This window comes from Lucilia sericata, unplaced genomic scaffold (genome assembly GCF_015586225.1).
Source record: "Lucilia sericata isolate MDLA Ls3-8-SP2 unplaced genomic scaffold, ASM1558622v1 Contig003284F_arrow, whole genome shotgun sequence".
Taxonomy (NCBI): Eukaryota; Metazoa; Arthropoda; class Insecta; order Diptera; family Calliphoridae; genus Lucilia; species Lucilia sericata.
Window position 1 is genome coordinate 1 of NW_023996796.1, and position 20,923 is coordinate 20,923.

At 27.2% G+C, this 20,923-nt stretch overlaps 1 protein-coding gene and 1 long non-coding RNA gene across 4 annotated transcripts; both read right to left on the minus strand.

Annotated features, from left to right (window-relative positions):
- Positions 1 to 9,383: 9,383 nt before the first annotated feature.
- Positions 9,384 to 10,560, minus strand: LOC119614715. Of its 3 annotated transcripts, none has more exons than XR_005232356.1 (2): positions 10,023 to 10,560; positions 9,384 to 9,524 (listed from the first exon to the last, which is right to left on the minus strand). It is a non-coding gene; the product is annotated as an uncharacterized LOC119614715 (long non-coding RNA). The 3 variants fall into 3 exon arrangements; XR_005232354.1 differs by having other exon boundaries at positions 9,384 to 9,624; XR_005232355.1 differs by having other exon boundaries at positions 9,384 to 9,624; positions 10,106 to 10,558.
- Positions 10,561 to 16,920: 6,360 nt separating this feature from the next.
- Positions 16,921 to 20,315, minus strand: LOC119614718 (trichohyalin-like). The gene is made up of 2 exons (XM_037970838.1): positions 17,216 to 20,315; positions 16,921 to 17,149 (listed from the first exon to the last, which is right to left on the minus strand). Exons 1-2 carry the CDS (start codon positions 20,170 to 20,172, stop codon positions 17,098 to 17,100), a joined length of 3,009 nt encoding a protein of 1,002 aa, XP_037826766.1. The 5' UTR covers positions 20,173 to 20,315; the 3' UTR covers positions 16,921 to 17,097.
- Between the last annotated feature and the right edge of the window lie 608 nt (positions 20,316 to 20,923).

The window sequence follows — 20,923 nt, forward strand, 5'->3', positions numbered from 1 at the left end:
AAATTTTGTCCAGATTGTTAAAAATTTTCTATAGAAAAAGTTATCCAGATTCTGAACAATTTTCTATAGAAAAAGTTATCCAGATTCTGAACAATTTTCTATAGAAAAAGTTATCCAGATTCTGAACAATTTTCTATAGAAAATGTTGTCCAGATTCTGAACAATTTTCTATAGAAAATGTTGTCCAGATTCTGAACAATTTTCTATAGAAAATGTTGTCCAGATTCTGAACAATTTTCTATAGAAAATGTTGTCCAGATTCTGAACAATTTTCTATAGAAAATGTTGTCCAGATTCTGAACAATTTTCTATAGAAAATGTTGTCCAGATTCTGAACAATTTTCAATAGAAAAGGTTGTCCAGATTCAGAACAATTTTATATAGAAAAAAATTTTCCAGATTTTGAACAATTTTCTATAGAAAAAGTTTTCTATATTCTGAACAATTTTCTACAGAAAATGTTGTCCAGATTCTGAACAATTTTCTATAGAAAATATTGTCCAGTTTCTGAACAATTTTCTATAGAAAAGGTTGTCCAGATTCAGAACAATTTTATATAGAAAAAAATTGTCCAGATTTTGAACAATTTTCTATAGAAAAAGTTGTCCAGATTGTGACCAATTTTCTATTGAAAATGTTGTCCAGATTCTGATAAATTTTCTATAGAAAAGGTTTTCAGATTCTAAACAACTTTCTATAGAAAATATTGTCCAGATTCTGAACAATATTCTATAGAAAACTTCCAGATTGTGAATAATTTTCAATGGAAAATGTTGTTGAGATTGTCAACAATTTTCTATAGAAAATGTTGTTGAGATTGTGAACAATTTTCTATAGAAAATGTTGTTGAGATTGTGAACAATTTTCTATAGAAAACATTGTCCAGATTGTGAACAATTATCTGTAGTAAATATCGTCCAGATGATGAAAAATTTTGTAAAGAAAATGTGCAGACTCTGAACAATTTTCTATAGAAAATGTCGAGATTCTGAAGAATTTTCTTTTCAGATTCTGGAAAAGATGTTCAGATATTATAAGATATTTTTGTTTAGTTGTTTTTATAAAATTTTGTTAACTGAAATTTATTTGTAAAAATTTAACTTTCTCTAAGATTTTAATCTTAGCTTTGCATATCATTAGTGGTTTATTTCATAATACATATTCAAAACACATGTAAACTGACCTAAGTCAAGTAATGATAAACAAAATTAACATAATTATTATTTGTCTTTCTTTTCAGAGAGTTTTTTTTTGCTTCGATGACATAAGTTTTATTTTAATATTATTTGAATGATATTGTATACAAATGGAACCCATATGTTAAACATATTTATTTAGTTTATGGATTGGGGGATACATTGAAAGATTTAATGATGTGTTGCTGTGTTATAATTCAGTTGGGTTAGTTCCACTGAGATCAAGCATATAATAAGAGGCCAAAACTAAGATATGACAAGTATTATAAATGTATTTTTGTTTAGATCGTTAAAATGTTTTAAAGTGAGTGAGTGGCATTATAATACATTCAAGATACAAATTGCAATTTTGTCAGTAAAATATTTTAAATTATTAACTATAAGATATCATTGCATTTTGTTTATTTCAAACACATTTGTTTAGTAGATGACCTTGTATAAACTAAATTTGTCTTTTTATACCAAAAAAATTGTTAAAATAGTTGAAAACGCTTGAATTGGTTAATATTAACAAATGCAATCAAGTAAATTATGGAAACTATTTTATTCCTTTTATGTTTAAACGTAAAATTAACTGGTTTTGTTTAGTGTTTATATATTTTCAAATGTTAAATGTTTTAACTATTTTTAGGAGATTGGACATTTCTGTTAACAAAAAGCTTAATCTGGTTTAAATGTATAATAGAACAACAACAATAATAAATAGTTTAAATAACATGTTGAATTTGTTAAAACTGGTTTCGCTCTATAAACAAGAATTTATTTTTATAAGAACATAAAATCAAATTGTTGAATGAATTAGTTAAACAAAAAAAAATAAAAGAAAAAGAAAACAACAGGCAAGAATTAGGTAACTAAACCAGAAACAATATATAAAAAGCGAAACTTTAAATGAAAGATAAAAACATTATAAAAAATTGTTTTTATTTAAGTTTCTATAATTGTTTTATTTGGCAAGCTTCCTTAACTTTTATTTAAACAAAAAAAACTATTTTTAATTTGCAATTATTTTGTTAACAAAAACAAGTAAAACCTAAAAACTTTCATAGCAAAAAAAATTATTTAAAACAATTATCACATATTTCACGACATTTATTGAAAAATATGTTTATATATGAATATAAAAAAAATTTTGTACAAAAAACCAAAAACGTGTCTTGACAATTTAAACCTTTTTTTTCTCTTTCGTTGTTGTGCCTCCACTACTATTGTTCCCTTTAGCATAACCTTGTTAAAACTGTTGTTCCACAATATTAACATGTGCTTGTTCATTCAAGTGGGAATTGTTAAATTTTATTTCTATTCACCCTACTATCTTTAGTTGTAACCAGACGATAAATTTGTAATTGTTCCCATTCCTTTAAAGATTTGTTCAGAATCCGAGTAGTTTCTATAGAAAATTATTCAAAATCTGGACAACATTTTTTAACGAAAATTGTCCACAATATGGACAACATTTTCTATAGAAAATTGTTCACAAACTGGACAACATTTTCTATAGAAAATTTTTCACAAACTGGACAACATTTTCTATAGAAAATTGTTCAGAATCTGGATAACATTTTCTATAGAAAATTGTTCACAATCAGGACAACATTTTCTATAGAAAATTGTTCAGAATCTGGATAACATTTTCTATAGAAAATTGTTCAGAATCTGGACACCATTTTCTATAGAACATTGTTCACAATCTGGACAAAATTTTCTATAGAAAATTATTCAGAATCTGGACAAAATTTTCTATAGAAAATTATTCAGAATCTGGACAAAATTTTCTATAGAAAATTATTCAGAATCGGGACAACATTTTCTATAGAAAATTGTTCACAATCTAGACAACATTTTCTATTGAAAATTGTTCACAATCTAGACAACATATTCTATAGAATCTGGACAACATTTTCTATAAAAAATTGTTCACAATCTGGACAACATTTTCTATAGAAAATTGTTCACAATCTGGACAACATTTTCTATAGAAAATTGTTCACAATCTGGACAACATTTTCTATAGAAAATTGTTCACAATCTGGACAACATTTTCTATAGAAAATTGTACACAATCTGGACAACATTTTCTATAGAAAATTGTTCACAATCTGGACAACATTTTCTATAGAAAATTGTTCACAATCTGGACAACATTTTCTATAGAAAATTGCTCAGAATCTGGACAACTTTTTCTAACAAATATTGTTTAGAATCTGGACAACTTTTTCTATAGAAAATTGTTCAGAATCTGGAAAACATTTTCTATAGAAAATTGTTCAGAATCTGGTCAACTTTTTCTATAGAAAATTGTTCAGAATCTGGACAACTTTTTCTATAGAAAATTGTTCAGAATCTGGACAACTTTTTCTATAGAAAATTGTTCAGAATCTGGACAACTTTTTCTATAGAAAATTGTTCAGAATCTGGACAACTTTTTCTATAGAAAATTGTTCAGAATCTGGACAACTTTTTCTATAGAAAATTGTTCAGAATCTGGACAACTTTTTCTATAGAAAATTGTTCAGAATCTGGACAACTTTTTCTACAGAAAATTGTTCAGAATCTGGACAACTTTTTCTATAGAAAATTGTTCAGAATCTGGACAACTTTTTCTATAGAAAATTGTTCAGAATCTGGACAACTTTTTCTATAGAAAATTGTTCAGAATCTGGACAACTTTTTCTATAGAAAATTGTTCAGAATCTGGACAACTTTTTCTATAGAAAATTGTTCAGAATCTGGACAACTTTTTCTATAGAAAATTGTTCAGAATCTGGACAACTTTTTCTATAGAAAATTGTTCAGAATCTGGACAACCTTTTCTATAGAAAATTGTTCAGAATCTGGACAACTTTTTCTATAGAAAATTGTTCAGAATCTGGACAACTTTTTCTATAGAAAATTGTTCAGAATCTGGACAACCTTTTCTATAGAAAATTGTTCAGAATCTGGACAACTTTTTCTATAGAAAATTGTTCAGAATCTGGACAACTTTTTCTATAGAAAATTGTTCAGAATCTGGACAACTTTTTCTATAGAAAATTGTTCAGAATCTGGACAACTTTTTCTATAGAAAATTGTTCAGAATTGCTTAGAATCTGGACAACTTTTTCTATAGAAAATTGTTCAGAATCTGGACAACTTTTTCTATAGAAAATTGTTCAGAATCTAGACAACTTTTTCTATAGAAAATTGTTCAGAATCTGGACAACTTTTTCTATAGAAAATTGTTCAGAATCTGGACAACTTTTTCTATAGAAAATTGTTCAGAATCTGGACAACTTTTTCTATAGAAAATTGTTCAGAATCTGGACAACTTTTTCTATAGAAAACTGTTCAGAATCTAGACAACTTCTTCGATAGAAAATTGTTCAGAATCTGGACAACTTTTTCTATAGAAAATTGTTCAGAATCTGGACAACTTTTTCTATAGAAAATTGTTCAGAATCTGGACAACATTTTTTATTGAAAATTGTTTAGAATCTAGACAACATTTTCTATAGAAAATTGTTCAAAATCTGGACAACATTTTCTATAGAAAATTGTTCAGAATCTTAACAATATTTTCTATAGAAAATTGTTCAGAATCTGGACAGCATTTTCTATAGAAAATTTTTCAGAATCTGGACAGCATTTTCTATTGAAAATTGCTCAGAATCTGGACAGCATTTTCTATAAAAAATTGTTCAGAATCTGGACAGCATTTTCTATAGAAAATTGTTCAGGATCTGGACAGCATTTTCTATAGAAAATTGTTCAGAATCTGGACAGCATTTTCTATAGAAAATTGTTCAGAATCTGGACAGTATTTTCTATAGAAAATTGTTCAGAATCTGGACAACATTTTCTATAGAAATTGTTCAGAATCTGGACAACATTTTTTATAGAAAATTGTTTAGAATCTAGACAACATTTTCTATAGAAAATTGTTCAGAATTGTTTAGAATCTGGACAACTTTTTCAATAGAAAATTGTTCAGAATCTGGAAAACCTTTTCTATAGAAAATTGTTCAGAATCTGGACAACTTTTTCTATAGAAAATTGTTCAGAATCTGGACAACTTTTTCTATAGAAAATTGTTCAGAATCTGGACAACTTTTTCTATAGAAAATTGTTCAGAATCTGGACAACTTTTTCTATAGAAAATTGTTCAGAATCTGGACAACATTTTTTATAGAAAATTGTTTAGAATCTAGACAACATTTTCTATAGAAAATTGTTCAGAATCTGGAAAACATTTTCTATAGAAAATTGTTCAGAATCTTAACAACATTTTCTATAGAAAATTGTTCAGAATCTTAACAATATTTTCTATAGAAAATTGTTCACAATCTGAACATCACATTGTATAGAGAATTGTTCACAATCTGGAAAATATTTTCTATAGAAAATTCTTCACAATCTGGAACATTTTCTATAGAAAATTATTCACAATTCGAACTTGATTTTCTTAAAAAAAAATATTTACGGATCTACTAATGTATTTTTCTTATCAAATCTATTTAAAGTCGCCTAATGCCACCCACCTCAAGCTTTATATAATTTCTATTTGTATTTTCTTCTTTAGATTATTAGTGAAAGAATCATAATATAATTAACCCACATAGCTACTCATATTACAATAAAAATACTTTATTTATACATATTTTTCAATATTGAATAAAATAATAAATTCTTGTATTTTATTATTACACTGGAAAAGAAAAAGATAAATGTGGGTCTCACGCCATGGTTACAGAAGACAATATCATAGATTCAGAGCACTTAAGTAAAGGAATTTTATTTTTAACAATGCATACTTATAAAATGGAAAATTTTGTTAAAAATAAAATTTAATTTAGAAAATTTTTATTTTTTTTTTATTTTATTACACTGACCATTAACATTTTTAGAAAGTGTGGGAATATAAACAAATGTTTTTGAAACATAATATTAATAAATATTATTTTAACTGTCATCACAAAAAGTTTAAAATGTTTATAATTTAATAACTGACATAAAATATTTCAATTTAACAAGTTAAATATTTCGAAAATTCTGTTTGCAATTCTAACGAGTTTTTTTGCTATAATGATATATGAATGCTACACCTCTCACCTCCAGACATTTTGACTGCACCCTTTTTTTCTGTTTCTGTTTGTTGAGTATTTATTCTCTGAAATATATTCATATTTTCATTGACCTTGTGTCTGCATAAGAATAAATATTTCTACGGTTTTTTTGCTTTTTTATTATATTTTCGGGTTAATGACTTTATTCTGGCTGTGAACTGTTTTTTATTCTTAATTAATTTATAGTCTATTTCTGTTTTCATTCTATGAACATGTATTTTTTCATCAAATTATGCACATTTCTTGTTATGATGAAGTCAAGTCATTTTTTAAGCGTCATGGAAGGAAGGTGAATCATTAGTGATTGTTTTTTTTTATAGATATTGTAAGCGTTGGTGTCGTGACGCATTTGTTTGCATAAGGAGTGTGTATATATAAAGAATTTTATGGTATTTTCTTGATAGAATATTAGTTACAAATTTAAAATATTTTCCTTCTAAAAAAATTTCATTGAATCTATATAAAATTGCGCTCAAAAGACAACAGAATCTGTTCCCAAAATTGAGAAAATCTGGACAACTCTTTCTATGGAAAATAGTTCACAATCTGGAAAACTTTTTCTATAGGAAATAGTTCACAATCTGGACAACTTTTTCTATACAAAATTGTCCAGAATCTGGACAACTTTTTCTATACAAAATTGTCCAGAATCTGGACAACTTTTTCTATACAAAATTGTTCAGAATCTGGACAACTTTTTCTATAGAAAATTGTTCAGAATCTGGACAACTATTTCTATAGAAAATTGTTCAGAATCTGGACAACTTTTTCTATAGAAAATTGTTCAGAATCTGGACAACTTTTTCTATAGAAAATTGTTCAGAATCTGGACAATTTTTTCTATAGAAAATTGTTCAGAATCTGGACAATTTTTTCTATAGAAAATTGTTCAGAATCTGGACAATTTTTTCTATAGAAAATTGTTCAGAATCTGGACAATTTTTTCTATAGAAAATTGTTCAGAATCTGGACAATTTTTTCTATAGAAAATTGTTCAGAATCTGGACAATTTTTTCTATAGAAAATTGTTCAGAATCTGGTTAATTTTTCTATAGAAAATTGTTCAGAATCTGGACAATTTTTTCTATAGAAAATTGTTCAGAATCTGGACAATTTTTTCTATAGAAAATTGTTCAGAATCTGGACAATTTTTTCTATAGAAAATTGTTCAGAATCTGGACAATTTTTTCTATAGAAAATTGTTCAGAATCTGGACAATTTTTTCTATAGAAAATTGTTCAGAATCTGGACAATTTTTTCTATAGAAAATTGTTCTGAATCTGGACAATTTTTTCTATAGAAAATTGTTCAGAATCTGGACAATTTTTTCTATAGAAAATTGTTCTGAATCTGGACAATTTTTTCTATAGAAAATTGTTCAGAATCTACACATCTTTTCCTATAGAGAATTGTTTAGAACATGGACCACTTTTTCTATAGAAAATTGTCTACATGTGTCCACTTTTTCTTTAGAAAATATTTCACAATCTGTTCTGTAAAAAATTTTTCAGAATCTGGACAACCTTTTCTATAGAAAATTGTTTAGAACATAGACCACTTTTGCTATAGAAAATGGTTTAGAACATGGTACACTTTTTCTATAGAAAATTGTTCAGAATCTGGACAACTTTTTCTATAGATAATTGTTCAGAATCTGGACAACTTTTTCCACAGAAAATTGTTCAGAATCTGGACAACTTTTCTATAGAAAATTCTTCAGAATCTAGACAACTTTTTCTATAGAAAATTGTTCAGAATCTGGACAACTTTTTCTATAGAAAATTGTTCAGAATCTGGACAACTTTTTCTATAGAAAATTGTTCAGAATCTGGACAACTTTTTCTATAGAAAATTGTTCAGAATCTGGACAACTTTTTCTATAGAAAATTGTTCAGAATCTGGACAACTTTTTCTATAGAAAATTGTTCAGAATCTGGACAACTTTTTCTATAGAAAATTGTTCAGAATCTGGACAACTTTTTCTATAGAAAATTGTTCAGAATCTGGACAACTTTTTCTATAGAAAATTGTTCAGAATCTGGACAACTTTTTCTATAGAAAATTGTTCAGAATCTGGACAACTTTTTCTATAGAAAATTGTTCAGAATCTGGACAACTTTTTCTATAGAAAATTGTTCAGAATCTGGACAACTTTTTCTATAGAAAATTGTTCAGAATCTGGACAACTTTTTCTATAGAAAATTGTTCAGAATCTGGACAACTTTTTCTATAGAAAATTGTTCAGAATCTGGACAACTTTTTCTATAGAAAATTGTTCAGAATCTGGACAACTTTTTCTATAGAAAATTGTTCAGAATCTGGACAACTTTTTCTATAGAAAATTGTTCAGAATCTGGACAATTTTTCTATAGAAAATTGTTCAGAATCTCGACAATTTTTCTATAGAAAATTGTTCAGAATCTGGACAACTTTATCTATAGAAAATTGTTCTGAATCTGGACAATTTTTCTATAGAAAATTGTTCATAATCTAGACAACTTTTTCTATAAAAAATTGTTCAGAATCTGGACAAATTTTTCTATAGAAAATTGTTCAGAATCTGGACAACTTTTGCTAAAGAAAATTGTTCAGAATCTGGACAACTTTTACTATAGAAAATTGTTCAGAATCTGGACAACTTTTTCTATAGAAAATTGTTCAGAATCTGGACAACTTTTTCTATAGAAAATTGTTTAGAATATGGACAACTTTTTCTATAGAAAATTGTTTAGAATATGGACAACTTTTTCTATAGAAAATTGTTTAGAATATGGACAACTTTTTCTATAGAAAATTGTTTAGAATATGGACAACTTTTTCTATAGAAATCTGGACTACTTTTCATATTAGATCTAATTTTCTGGAGTACTATTCAGATTGTAAATTAGGTAAATAAATAACTTTAGATTGTTTTTAAATATTTAAATGTTATTGCTTACCTTCATTCCCAAACATACTCCATATTTTTGATATTAATAGACCCATGATGAAATATTTAAACAAAAACTTTCCAATAGAAATTAATGGTAGTAAAATCCAAATAAATAGCTAAATGTTGCAGTGGCGCCAATATTTGTTTGGTTGGTTTTTTTAAGATTTTAAACAAGTTTTTTTTTTTTTGTTTAAAAGTTGTTGTTTAGTAGTTTTTTTTTTATTATAAATAAATTGTGGGAAATCTTGGTTATTTTAGTTATAATATTTTTGTAGTTGTTGTGATTTCCGTTGTCTGCAAAAGCAACAGCAATAATATAAAAGTAACAAACAGCAAACTGAGTGAAGCACCTTTTACAACAACAACAACAACTTAATTATGGTCACACTAATAACTACAGCAACAATAAACACAATATTGATGACGATTTTGAAAAAAGAAACCGTATGAAAATAAAGACAAAACAAAAAAAAAAATTACGTAAAATTTAAGTTTTAAATTGTAATAAAAATAAATAACAAATGAAATTGTTAAGTTTTGTAGACAAATGGAATTTCACTTGGTGGCAGAGCGGGAGGGGGTTTGCTACCACTATTAGTGTAATTTATTTATAATTTTTAAAAAAGTTTAGACTTTCACTTATTATTAAGGAATTTGTTTGTTTATGAACATATTTATTGTTTAATACACTTTTAATTATTGAAATTTAACAAATTTAGAGAATTTTTAATAAAATTTAACGGTATTTCAGAAATATTTACTGAATTTCTAACAAAATGGCAGTAACTTTACACTTGGAATGAAGAAGATTCTTAAAAATGTTGTTATCACTTTTTTTATAAATAAATTTATCTTTTATTAAATTATTTTATTACATTATTTGTCTGGTATGTTAATTTCTTTTTTACTTTTGCTTCCTTTTTGTCATACCCTCCTCTCTCTTTCTATTAAAATGCAAAAACACACAAACTCACACGCTCGCAAAACGGAATAAAAAAAACTGTATATAACCTTTGTGTGATTTTGTCACCTTGTCAAGATTATTTTCTTCACTTTAATTCCGTATTTAATACATTTTTCACTTCACGGTGTTTTAAACTTTTCAAAAATATATTTTGTCACTTTTTAAGGCGTTTTTTTTTTGTAAAATATTTGTGTTCCAAAAAAAGTCCATGTAAAATCGCCCCAAAACTATGCGATATTTGCTGAAAATAGTGCACGCACGTATAAAATTCGTCAAGAAATAAAAGGCAAAAAAACTTGACAAGATTTTTTTGACACAAAGCAAACAAAAAAAAACAAGAAGAGCAAAAAAAAGTAACAAAGAGTAACCGCAAAAACGAGAGAGAGAATGAAAGAAAAGTAAATATTATTGTGAATGATTCAGTAATGAAAAGTGTTATACTTAACAGGGTGGCATTTTTGTGAATAGTTGTGTAAGAAAGTAGTATTGTATTTTTAAAATGTATTGTAGCAAATTGCATTAAATTTTATCGAATTTATGTAAAAAATTTATATTAATTAAAAAATTTTGCATCATTGGAAGAAAAGAAAAAAAATTTAACAAAAATATTAAAAAAAAACTTAAAAAAAGTATTTTAAAAAAAAATTAAAAAAAATGAAATTGTTAGAAAAGCCATTAATAAACATTAACGCTTGTGTTTATAAAAAAATCTTATTTTGCTTTTAATGCACTCAATAGTTAAAGCACACTTTAGCCTTAAAAACCATTAATAAAATTGTGATATTCATAAACAAATAATAAACGTATATTAACTATTGTGCTGATTTATGTTTAAGTTGGCAGCACTGTACAATATGGCTGTCATTTTATGTGTTAGTGTTGCGTACAATTAGGATAAAATATTCGTTGATTCGGTTTTCTTAATTTCATATTTTTGTTTATAATAGATTTTTGACAATAAAAACAAACTTTTAAGAAAAATAAATATATATATGGCTTTAATAAATGTCTATTTAGTTCAGATGTATAAATATAACATATAATTTCTAATTATTATTAAAAGTATCCGAATAACGGATATTTTGCGACAGAATCTACATCACTATGACACATTTTCTTATTTTTACTTATTTTTCTTGTAATTTTTGATAAATGTTTGCAAATATTGATAAATTTCTTTGATATTTGACTAATTTTAATGCCGGCGAATATATTTTGCATTAGTATAACACTAATCAATATAATTTACATGGTTAATTACATTATGGCATTATATTTAACCAACAAACTTTGAAAAAGCCAAATCAAATGATTTTGTCCATCATTTGGTTGACAGACGGGCATTTCCAAATTGCCTAAAAATAGTGCTGGACAATTGGAATATTGTCAAATATTCATGCATTAATCCAATAATGCCTAGATTTGAGTTTTTTCCTCAAAATGTAATCGTTTAAAAATTTTCTGGGATTTTATTTACAAATTTGTAAACGTTAAAATTAGAATTTTTAGATTTTATTTTAAAAGAAACCATAATTAGTTTTCGCAATCAACCTAAAATTACCGGAAAATCTTTATCTGAGAAAAAAATTGTTAAAAAAACAACTTATTGTTGGCTTAAAGAAGGGTCGAGCCTACAATAAAATTCTTCTAATTGTCAATGGTTTATTGAAGGTGTTTTTAGCTATTTCACGTTTATAAATACGATTTTCTTGAATTTTGCCTAAAATTGTTTAATAAACCTAAAATAAGTTTTTATAAATACAGCCGTAAAATTATATCTGAAGTTGACCTTATATAGGGGATATTTTAAAGTATGGACCTACTCTCATTAAATTTGGAATAATGAATTAAGTTCCTATAAAATTTATTTATGCTGAATTTCTTCTCTATATTTGTATTGATATGACAGATATGAAATCGTGAACCGATATTGTCCATTTGCAATACCAAAGAAACCTTACACATAAGAAATATTTGTTCTTTAACTCGTTCGTGCTTTCAACAGACAGACATACAAACATGGCTAGATCGTTTTAGAATTTAATAAGGATGTTGGGTATACAAGTTTTCCAAAAATGTTCTAAATATTTTAAATTAATTAAAAACAAAAATAAATATTAAAATTTTTCTAAAAATAAAAACTTATCGAAAATCTTTCAAAAATAAAAATTTTTTTTCAAATAAATTAAAAACAAAATATTCAGAAAAATTATCTTAAGATAAAAAAGTAATTAAAATTCCTAAAAACATAAAAACAAATATTAAAAAGAAAAAGTGTTATTTGGCGTACTGATTCCGAATATGAAAATAAATAAGAATTATCCACAAATTTTCCACATTTTCATCTTTTTGTACTTCTGACTGTATACTTTTGTCCCAAATATGATATGGGAAACCCTTCAGACGGCAGTTTCAAAACTCCAGTTTGAATATTTTAAGAAACCCCCATGTGGCTAATGGACAATAAAGAAGAGAATAAAATTGCTAAGAAAATAGGTCGATATCTCTTACATATTAGCGGTACCAGCGATTTTAATTTCGAGTATTTCTAAAAATCTAAACCTAACCCTTAAACGTAAATATATTTTTATAATTATGTATATAAAATGTCAGTAATATATAAACAAAATATTCGATACCATGTTGCGAACAAATGGTGGGTGATAGAAAAAACAGATATCATATTCGGTTTCACCAGCTTAAACCAAATTAAAATCAGTCGAATTGGTTTCAAAAGTTTTCACAAACCTTCATTTCGTTGGCATGTATTATCACATTTTTTTAATTTTAAACTTATTAAACATTTTTGCAAAAAATATAAAATTTTTCAAAAATTAAAAAAAAACAAAAAGTTTATAAAAAAATTAATTAATCTACAAAAATATTAAATATTTTCTAAAAACAAAAAATTCTTCAAAAATAATATTTTTTAAAATATAAATTTTTTAATATATTCTAAAAATATAAAACATAAATCAAAAATTTTATAAAAATATAAATGTCATAAAATTTTTATAAAAGAATTATCAAAAATTCAGAACATTTCTGAAATTTTATTAAAGATTATTCAAAAAAGTAGAAAATCCATAAAAAATGTTTCTAACAATTTATAAAATTTATTTTTAAAAGAAAATTACACAAAAAAATAAAAATAAAAAAACAAAATAGAAAACTCATCAAAAATTTATAAAAACATAAATATTCAACATAATATTTTAAAATGTAACTAGAATTCATTAAACATTTTCTACATAAAAAAAATATTAAAAAAGATGATTTATAAATAGAAAATTTAATAAAAAAAGTTTTGAAACATAATTTTTATTTCTAAAATTTTAATAAACAAAAGATATATCAAAGAAAAAAGATGAAATCGAAAATTCATAAAATTTTTTATAAATTATAAAAGCTTAGAAAAGTTTTTCAAATTAAGCAACCAAAAAAAATCCAAAAATTCATCATCATTTCTTCTTTAAATGAAAATTCATAAAAAATTTTTTACAATTTTTTTTTTTTTCAAAATTTATAAATAATCTAAAATTAACCCCAAAAAACATGTAAAAATTACAATTGCAAAAACTGTTTACAGTCAAAAAAAAAATTAACGCAAGAATAGAAAAAAAAGAAATAAATAACTTTTTTAACAATAAAACTTGGCCAGAAAATAAATAATAGTAGAAACAAAAGGAAAATTTTCTAATAAATTTTTAACAAAAGGTTTTTATAGAGGAAATTTTAAGGAAAATATTTATAAATGTTAATTTTTCAACAATTTTCTTTTAATTTACATGTATATAAAAAATTCATAATTTTATTGAAAAAGTTTTAAAATAAATATAGATATTAAAAAAATTCTCTATGAAAAGGAAAATTTTAAGAAAAATTTCATAAAAATACATGTTCATGAAAAATTGTCTAAAAAATCTAAATTCTCTAAAAAAAATAAATGTATTTCTATAAAAAATCTAAAAACTTATTATAAAAGAAAATTGTATTAAATTGTTTTTCCAAAATATTTGTAAAAAGAATCCGGTATGTGATGGAATTCGAGCGATATCAAATCGACCGATTTGAAAAGATGTGATGAATTTCGGTCGAAGAATGATTTATTGATTTCATACAAAATTCCACTAGACAACAATATACTTTCCATTTAATAGAATCAATTTAAAAAATTTGATAAATTTTATGAAAAACCGCAGAAATTTAATATTAAATCATACAACAAATCGTTTTTGTCGATTTCAAATCGATTCGATTTTAAAAATGGCCTCCGGTAGGTTAGTGGTTAGTGTTCTAGTCTGGTAGACCGGAGGTGGTGGGTTCGATTCCCACCTGAGGCACTGGTTAAGGAGCACACTACAGGCCCGATAGAGGCCTAGGTGTATTTCTTCGGATTTGATGTATATACATCCTCCTTTCAAACTAACTAACTAACTAACTAACTAACTAAAAATGAAATTCATCACATACCTGAATATTTTTATAAATTGAATTTTTCGGAATTTTTTTATAACAATAAGTAAATAATAATAATAATAATAATAATAATAATAATAATAATAATAATAATAATAATAATAATAATAATAATAATAATAATAATAATAATAATAGTAATAATAATAATAATAATAATAATAATAATAATAATAATAATAATAATAATAATAATAATAATAATAATAATAATAATAATAATAATAATAATAATAATAATAATAAAATTTTCAATAATAAAATACATAGATTTATTTTTTCTTATTCACAATACTTTCCGTTATATTTTCATATAAAAAATAACCTGGCAATGCTGTTGAAATAAATTACAATGGCAATACTGTGCTTTAAACTGTTATACTAAAATAACAAACAGCAAAACAGCTGAAACCCAGAGTTCAAAGACATGTGGCTCGGAGCCGCCGCCAAATGTGAGTGTTTTCCAAATAGATAAAAATCATTTCTTGATCGAAATTCATCACATCCTTTCAAATCGGTCGATTTCAAATCATTCGAATTTTATCACATATAGGAATATTTCAAATATGCCAACTTTAAGAGAAGATTCAGTTTCCAAAATAAAAGGAAATTGCAAAAGTTATTTAAGTACATGATCTAGGTATAATATACTACAATAATTTTTGCAGGGCTGCTGCATTTGAATCGTTGCAGGATCATGTATTTGTGAGAAAAATAAAACTGACTTCAACTATCAAAGACTTTTAATAAATGACTGTGCAAAAAATTAGTTATAATTGCTATTAAGCTTAAATATTGTTTCGATACATAATTATGCAATGTATTTCCTAAAATTTCGATATTTTTCAAATTTTTGTCCGTGAAAATTTAAATTGTAACAACATTGTCTTAAGCCAGCTGTTAGCCGCCAACGAATTATTTTTGCTCAGTCACCGCCGTCGAGAATTTTGCAACGACTTGGATTTCTGCTGAAAGCTTTCCGGCTTTTTGATAATATTTATAAATTCACTGCAAATTTACCGAAAAGGTAAATAATTTATTAATTATTGAAACATTCTTAAGATAATTTAAAATTTTTTATTTCCTTATAGATGCGCAAACGTGAATTACAATCGATTCCTTTAAAATTAGCTGAACTCAAGGAATATGACGCTATGAAAGCTGAGCGCGCCTTAAATAAAAGTAAAAATACTTCGGGTGAAGAGAATACCTCAAAAGAACCTTCACCTATAGCTAATGTGGGTCCTAAGACTAAAAAGGAAATACAGGATCGTTTAAATACTACAATGTGAATATAATAATAACAATTGTTTATTGCTGGGATATGTTTTATAAACAAACTCTAAAGTGAGGTTAGTATATGTTTTGTTTTAAATAGACTGAAACAAAATTTTGTTTGATTTTCTGGTTTTAATTACAGTTAAAAAATATATAACTTGGAAAGGATAGATAATAGCTTTTGTGGAATTTTTTTACAATTTATATTTGGAAAATTTAAATATATTGAAGTTAAAAGAATTAAGAGTGTCAAAAGGTATGTTTTGTTAACATTTTTAAAGAAATAACTAATGTAGATATAACAAGTAAGTTCTATTTTCGGATTCACCATATTGTGTTTAACAGTCAGTACGTATTTTATTACAATAAATTCAAAAAATACCAGTTGAAAGACGATAAAGTACCATAAAGTCCCCTTTTCTAGATTTGGATCAGGATGCTGCGTATTTAGTTCTATGTTTCTACGTTTAATATTAATGAAGATTCAAAAGAAAAAGTTGTAAAACGAAAAAGCATTACAAAATGAATTTACTCTATATGTTCAATATTATAATCGATTCAAAAATATCAGTTAAAGAACGATAAAGTACCAACGAGTTCACTCCTATAGTGTTTTTTTAACATTTTAGCCCTTTAAAAATTTTAACTTCCAAAAAGTGTCATATACTTTATTTCTAAAAGTTGTAATTTGCGAAAATTTCTTCTTAGTAGATCTATATAGCCAAAAAAACGTCAAAATGTCATGATTCTAGGTCGTGCCCTTTAGACTGTTCGATGATGAATCGATCTTTAAAGCGACTCTTGTTATAGACAAATGATGCATTTTTCATGAAAAATTAGAAAATCTGAATCAGCATTACATTTTTTGCATATTTTTATTATTTTAATAACAATACTATTACTCGTTTATATTAGTTTATATAATATTATACAATACAACATCTTTTTGCATTAGTTAAACTCGTTGCTCACAAAATTATTTGTATGGGGATTAAATTTATAAGTTTTTCATAATATATTTATTTAAATAAAATAATCTTGCTTTTAGGTACACATTTTTTGTCTTTGATTTCTCTAATATATTATATACAGTATTTGTTCCATTGCCAAGTTGAGTAGAATTTCAATTGTACATATTCCATTTCCTTAAAAACCTATCATATCAACAGCCGCACGTAGTTTTTGGGGTAATTGGTTTCTGCAAAAATAAATGAAATATCAGTAATTGTTAAATAAGCAATTAATTTCATTAAATTGTACTTACTTTAAATTATCTTTGTCATTAAGAGTTTTCATAATTACAAATGCCAAGATCATACCTTGACCCAAGAACAAGTAGCTATTTTTGAGGAAAACAGTTGGTTTCACAGCATAGTCATCTTCGATATAGCGGTAATTACGTTGATTGTTATTATCATTATTTGGTTTGAGTATAAATGTACGCTCGGTATTAGGTTCTAAAACATTGTTTCGTCTATTTTCAAATTCCATTTGGAAAACACTAGAATTTTGTTCTTGCCGTAACACACGTTCTCCTCTATGTTCTTGCTCTTCGTTTTGACGTCCCATTTCTCGTTCTCTTTGGGAAAGTCGTTCCTGTAAACGTAGATTTACTTTTCGTTCAGTTTCATGGTCATCAAATCGTTTCAAAGTTTCATAACTTTCAACTCGTTCTCGTTCGTTTAGAGAAAGACGTTTATCAGTGCGCGGAGAATCACGGGTGTCATCCTCTGAATGCCTAATAACTTCACGTTGAGCTTCTTGTCTAAATTGACGATCTTCGCTGATGTCTTTTGAACGTCTGGTAACTTCACGCTCGGATTGACGATCATCAAATCGGTTTAAGGTTTCGCGGGTTTCTATTTCTTCTCGTTCCTTTTGTGAGACACGTTCAGATTTAAGAATAGCATTTAAACGCATGCTTACAGCTCGTTCGGTTTGACGATCATCAAATCGTGTTAAAGTTTCATGACGTTCTTCACGATTGTCTTTCGAAATTCTGTTGATATCACGTTGATCTTCGCGTTTGTCATCCAAACGTCTACTGCTTTCAGGTCTTCTATCATCCGTACGTTGTTCATCCAATTGTTTTAAAGATTCTCGACGGTCTTCGCGTTTGTCTTCTGATATTCTGCGGAAGTCACGATAAGCTTCACGATCATCAATTCGTCTTAAAGTTTCTCCACGTTCTTGTCGTTCACGTCTAGTTTCAATTAAGCCTTCAAATTCAGGAGTACTATCAGAATGCCTAATATCAACACGTACATCTAATTGTTTTAAATCTTCTTGACGTTCCTTGCGATTATCTACTAAACGTCTGTTTTCTTGTCGTAGTGATTCACGCTTCAAAGATTCGTTTTCATTTTGGCGACGATTCTGTCTTACTTCCCGTTCTTCTCGAGAATCATGGGTATTATCAATATGTCTGCTAATATCACTTTGTTCCCTCTGTTCATGTACCTTACTATTACGTCGAGATTCACGAGAGTCTTCTAAACGTCTGGTGGTACTACGTTCATCTTCACGCTCATCAAGTCGCCTCAAAGTTTCGTAACGTTCTACTCGTTCTCTTTTATTTACATCACGACGTTGGCTTGATTCCCGTTCTCTTTGTGAAGGTTTCTGAATATCTTTACGTCGAGACTGGTGAATATCATCTGAACGTCGGTTAACATCACGTTGTACTTCACGGCTATTTTGTTCTAATTGACGATCATTAAATCTTATAGTTTCTTGCCGTTCATGTCGTTCTACACGTTCATCACGTTCTCGTTTATTTTCATCACGACGTTGTGTTGCTTCACGTTCCCTTTCAGAGAGTCCTTCATCAATTCTAAGAGATTCACGAGTATCATCTGCACGCCTTCTAGCATCACGCTGAGCTTTTCGTTCCTCATTGTTGTCTTCTAAATGTCTGTTAAACTCTCGTTGGATTTCACGCTCACTAAGCCGTCTTGATATTTCATGGCGTTCTTTCCGTTCCAGTTTATTATCATCACGACGTTGTGTTAACTCACGTTTCCTTTGGGAGAGACGTTCATCTATACGTCGAGACTGAAAAGTATTATCTGCTCGTCTTTCAACATTACGATGGGTTTCACGATTGTCAATTTGACGTTGTCCATGGTTCTCTTCTGTACGTCTGCTAATATCAAGCTGAACTTGTCTGCGGTCATCAATTCGTCTTAAAGATTCAACTCGATCTACTCGTTCATGGTTTTCTTCTGAAAGCCTATTACTTTCTCGTTGAGCTTCACGATCATTTAGTCGTCTTAAAAGTTCATGACGTTCTTCACGCTCCCGTTTATTTTCATCACGACGTTGTGTGAACTCACGTTCCCTTTTGGAGAGACGCTGATGTATACGCCGAGACTGTCGAGTATCTTCGCGTTTATTATTATCTAAACGTTCTATTGATTTCCATTTTCTTTGGGAAAGACGTTCATCTGAAAAACGAGTGTCGCCTAAATTGCTGTTAACATCACGTTGAGATTCACGGTCATCAAGTCGCCTTTGGGAATCTTGACGTTCATCAACACGGCTTCTAATGTCACGTTCAGCATAAAGTACTTTATGATTGTCCTCTGAATGTCTGCTAATTCTTGAGATATCATGGCGTTCTATACGTTCTCGTTTATTTTCATCACGACGTTGACTTGGTTCATGTTTCCTTTGGGAATCGCGAGAAACTACTGAACGTCTGTTGAGGTCACGTTGATCTTCACGTTCAAGACGCTTTTCACGGTTGTTTTCTGACCGTTTGTTTGCATCATATTGAGCTTCAAGTTCGTTCAATCGTCGTAATTTGTTTCGATTTTCCATATTATTCTGTTTGCTTTCACGAGTTTCTTCACGGTTATTTTCAGAACGACTTAAATTTTCATAACGTTCTGTTCGTTCACGTTTAGTTTCATCGTGTTCATTAAATTTTCGTAAAGTCTGAGGACGATCGCGGTTCTCATTTGAGTGTCTGATCAGATCTCGGTCATCTAATCGCCTTAAAGTTTCACGACGTACACCACATTTGCTCTGGCGTTGACGGAGTTCATTTAGAGTTAGATCTTCTCGACGATTATCCACATTTAGACCTTCTTTGCGGCTCTCGACAGAACGTTCAAAACAATAATCACGATCACAAGCACGAAATAGTTCCTGACCTACACACGAAGCCAAAAATAGAACATAGATAGTTGTTTTCAACTGCCAAGAACCAAATAACATTGTGACTCGACTTATTTTCTTTTCAATTGATTACAGAGTTTTTGTTGGAAATTTAAGATTTATCTTCTGTACAGTAGTCTTGCTTAAAACTCTTTTTTTATTTATATTGCGGTTATACCACTTTGGTAATCCTTTCGTTCGAAGTCTTTGTATTGACTGTGGTTCTTAGTCATTTTCTTGCGGCTTTTATACCCAATTTTTCTCTGCTTTGCAAAAGAAAGTTTTAATATTTCCTTTTCATTGAACTTTAAATTAATAAATGATTGATTTAATTGTCTTATCGCACATGTGCACCACCGCATATGTACTAAAAGTTGTAGGAGTATTAGAAGCAAATTATTTTCTATTTATCAATGAAATTTTTATGAATGAAATTGCAGTATTATAAAACGTTTATGACGTCATTCTGTAAAATTTTATAGTAAAAAGAAAATCTTTGTTCATCTAGCAAAAATAACATAAGTTAAATTCATATTTTATGAAACATTATTAGGCATTACAATAAAGTGAAAATTTTTTCTAAAGTCATCTTAGAGGGATATCTATTTTAATATCCATATTGTAACTATTTCATGTATGTTTATTTTAGAACAATTACATAACAATTTTTAATTCCGAGATCGAACTATGTTATGCTAGAGGTTACCAAAACACGGATTTCAAATCAGGAAATAGAAATTCTCCATCTCATCAAGTTTTCGAGATATGTATCTTGTCACAAAGCTTGAGAAATTTTCGTTTTTGAGACACA

Bases quoted from the DNA above. Each gene is read 5' to 3' on its own strand.
- LOC119614718 (XM_037970838.1), bottom strand. From the start codon at position 20,172: ATGTTATTTGGTTCTTGGCAGTTGAAAACAACTATCTATGTTCTATTT. The intron at 17,150-17,215 runs GTAAGTACAATT...TTATTTTTGCAG, and splicing joins AATGACAAAGATAATTTAAA to AAACCAATTACCCCAAAAAC.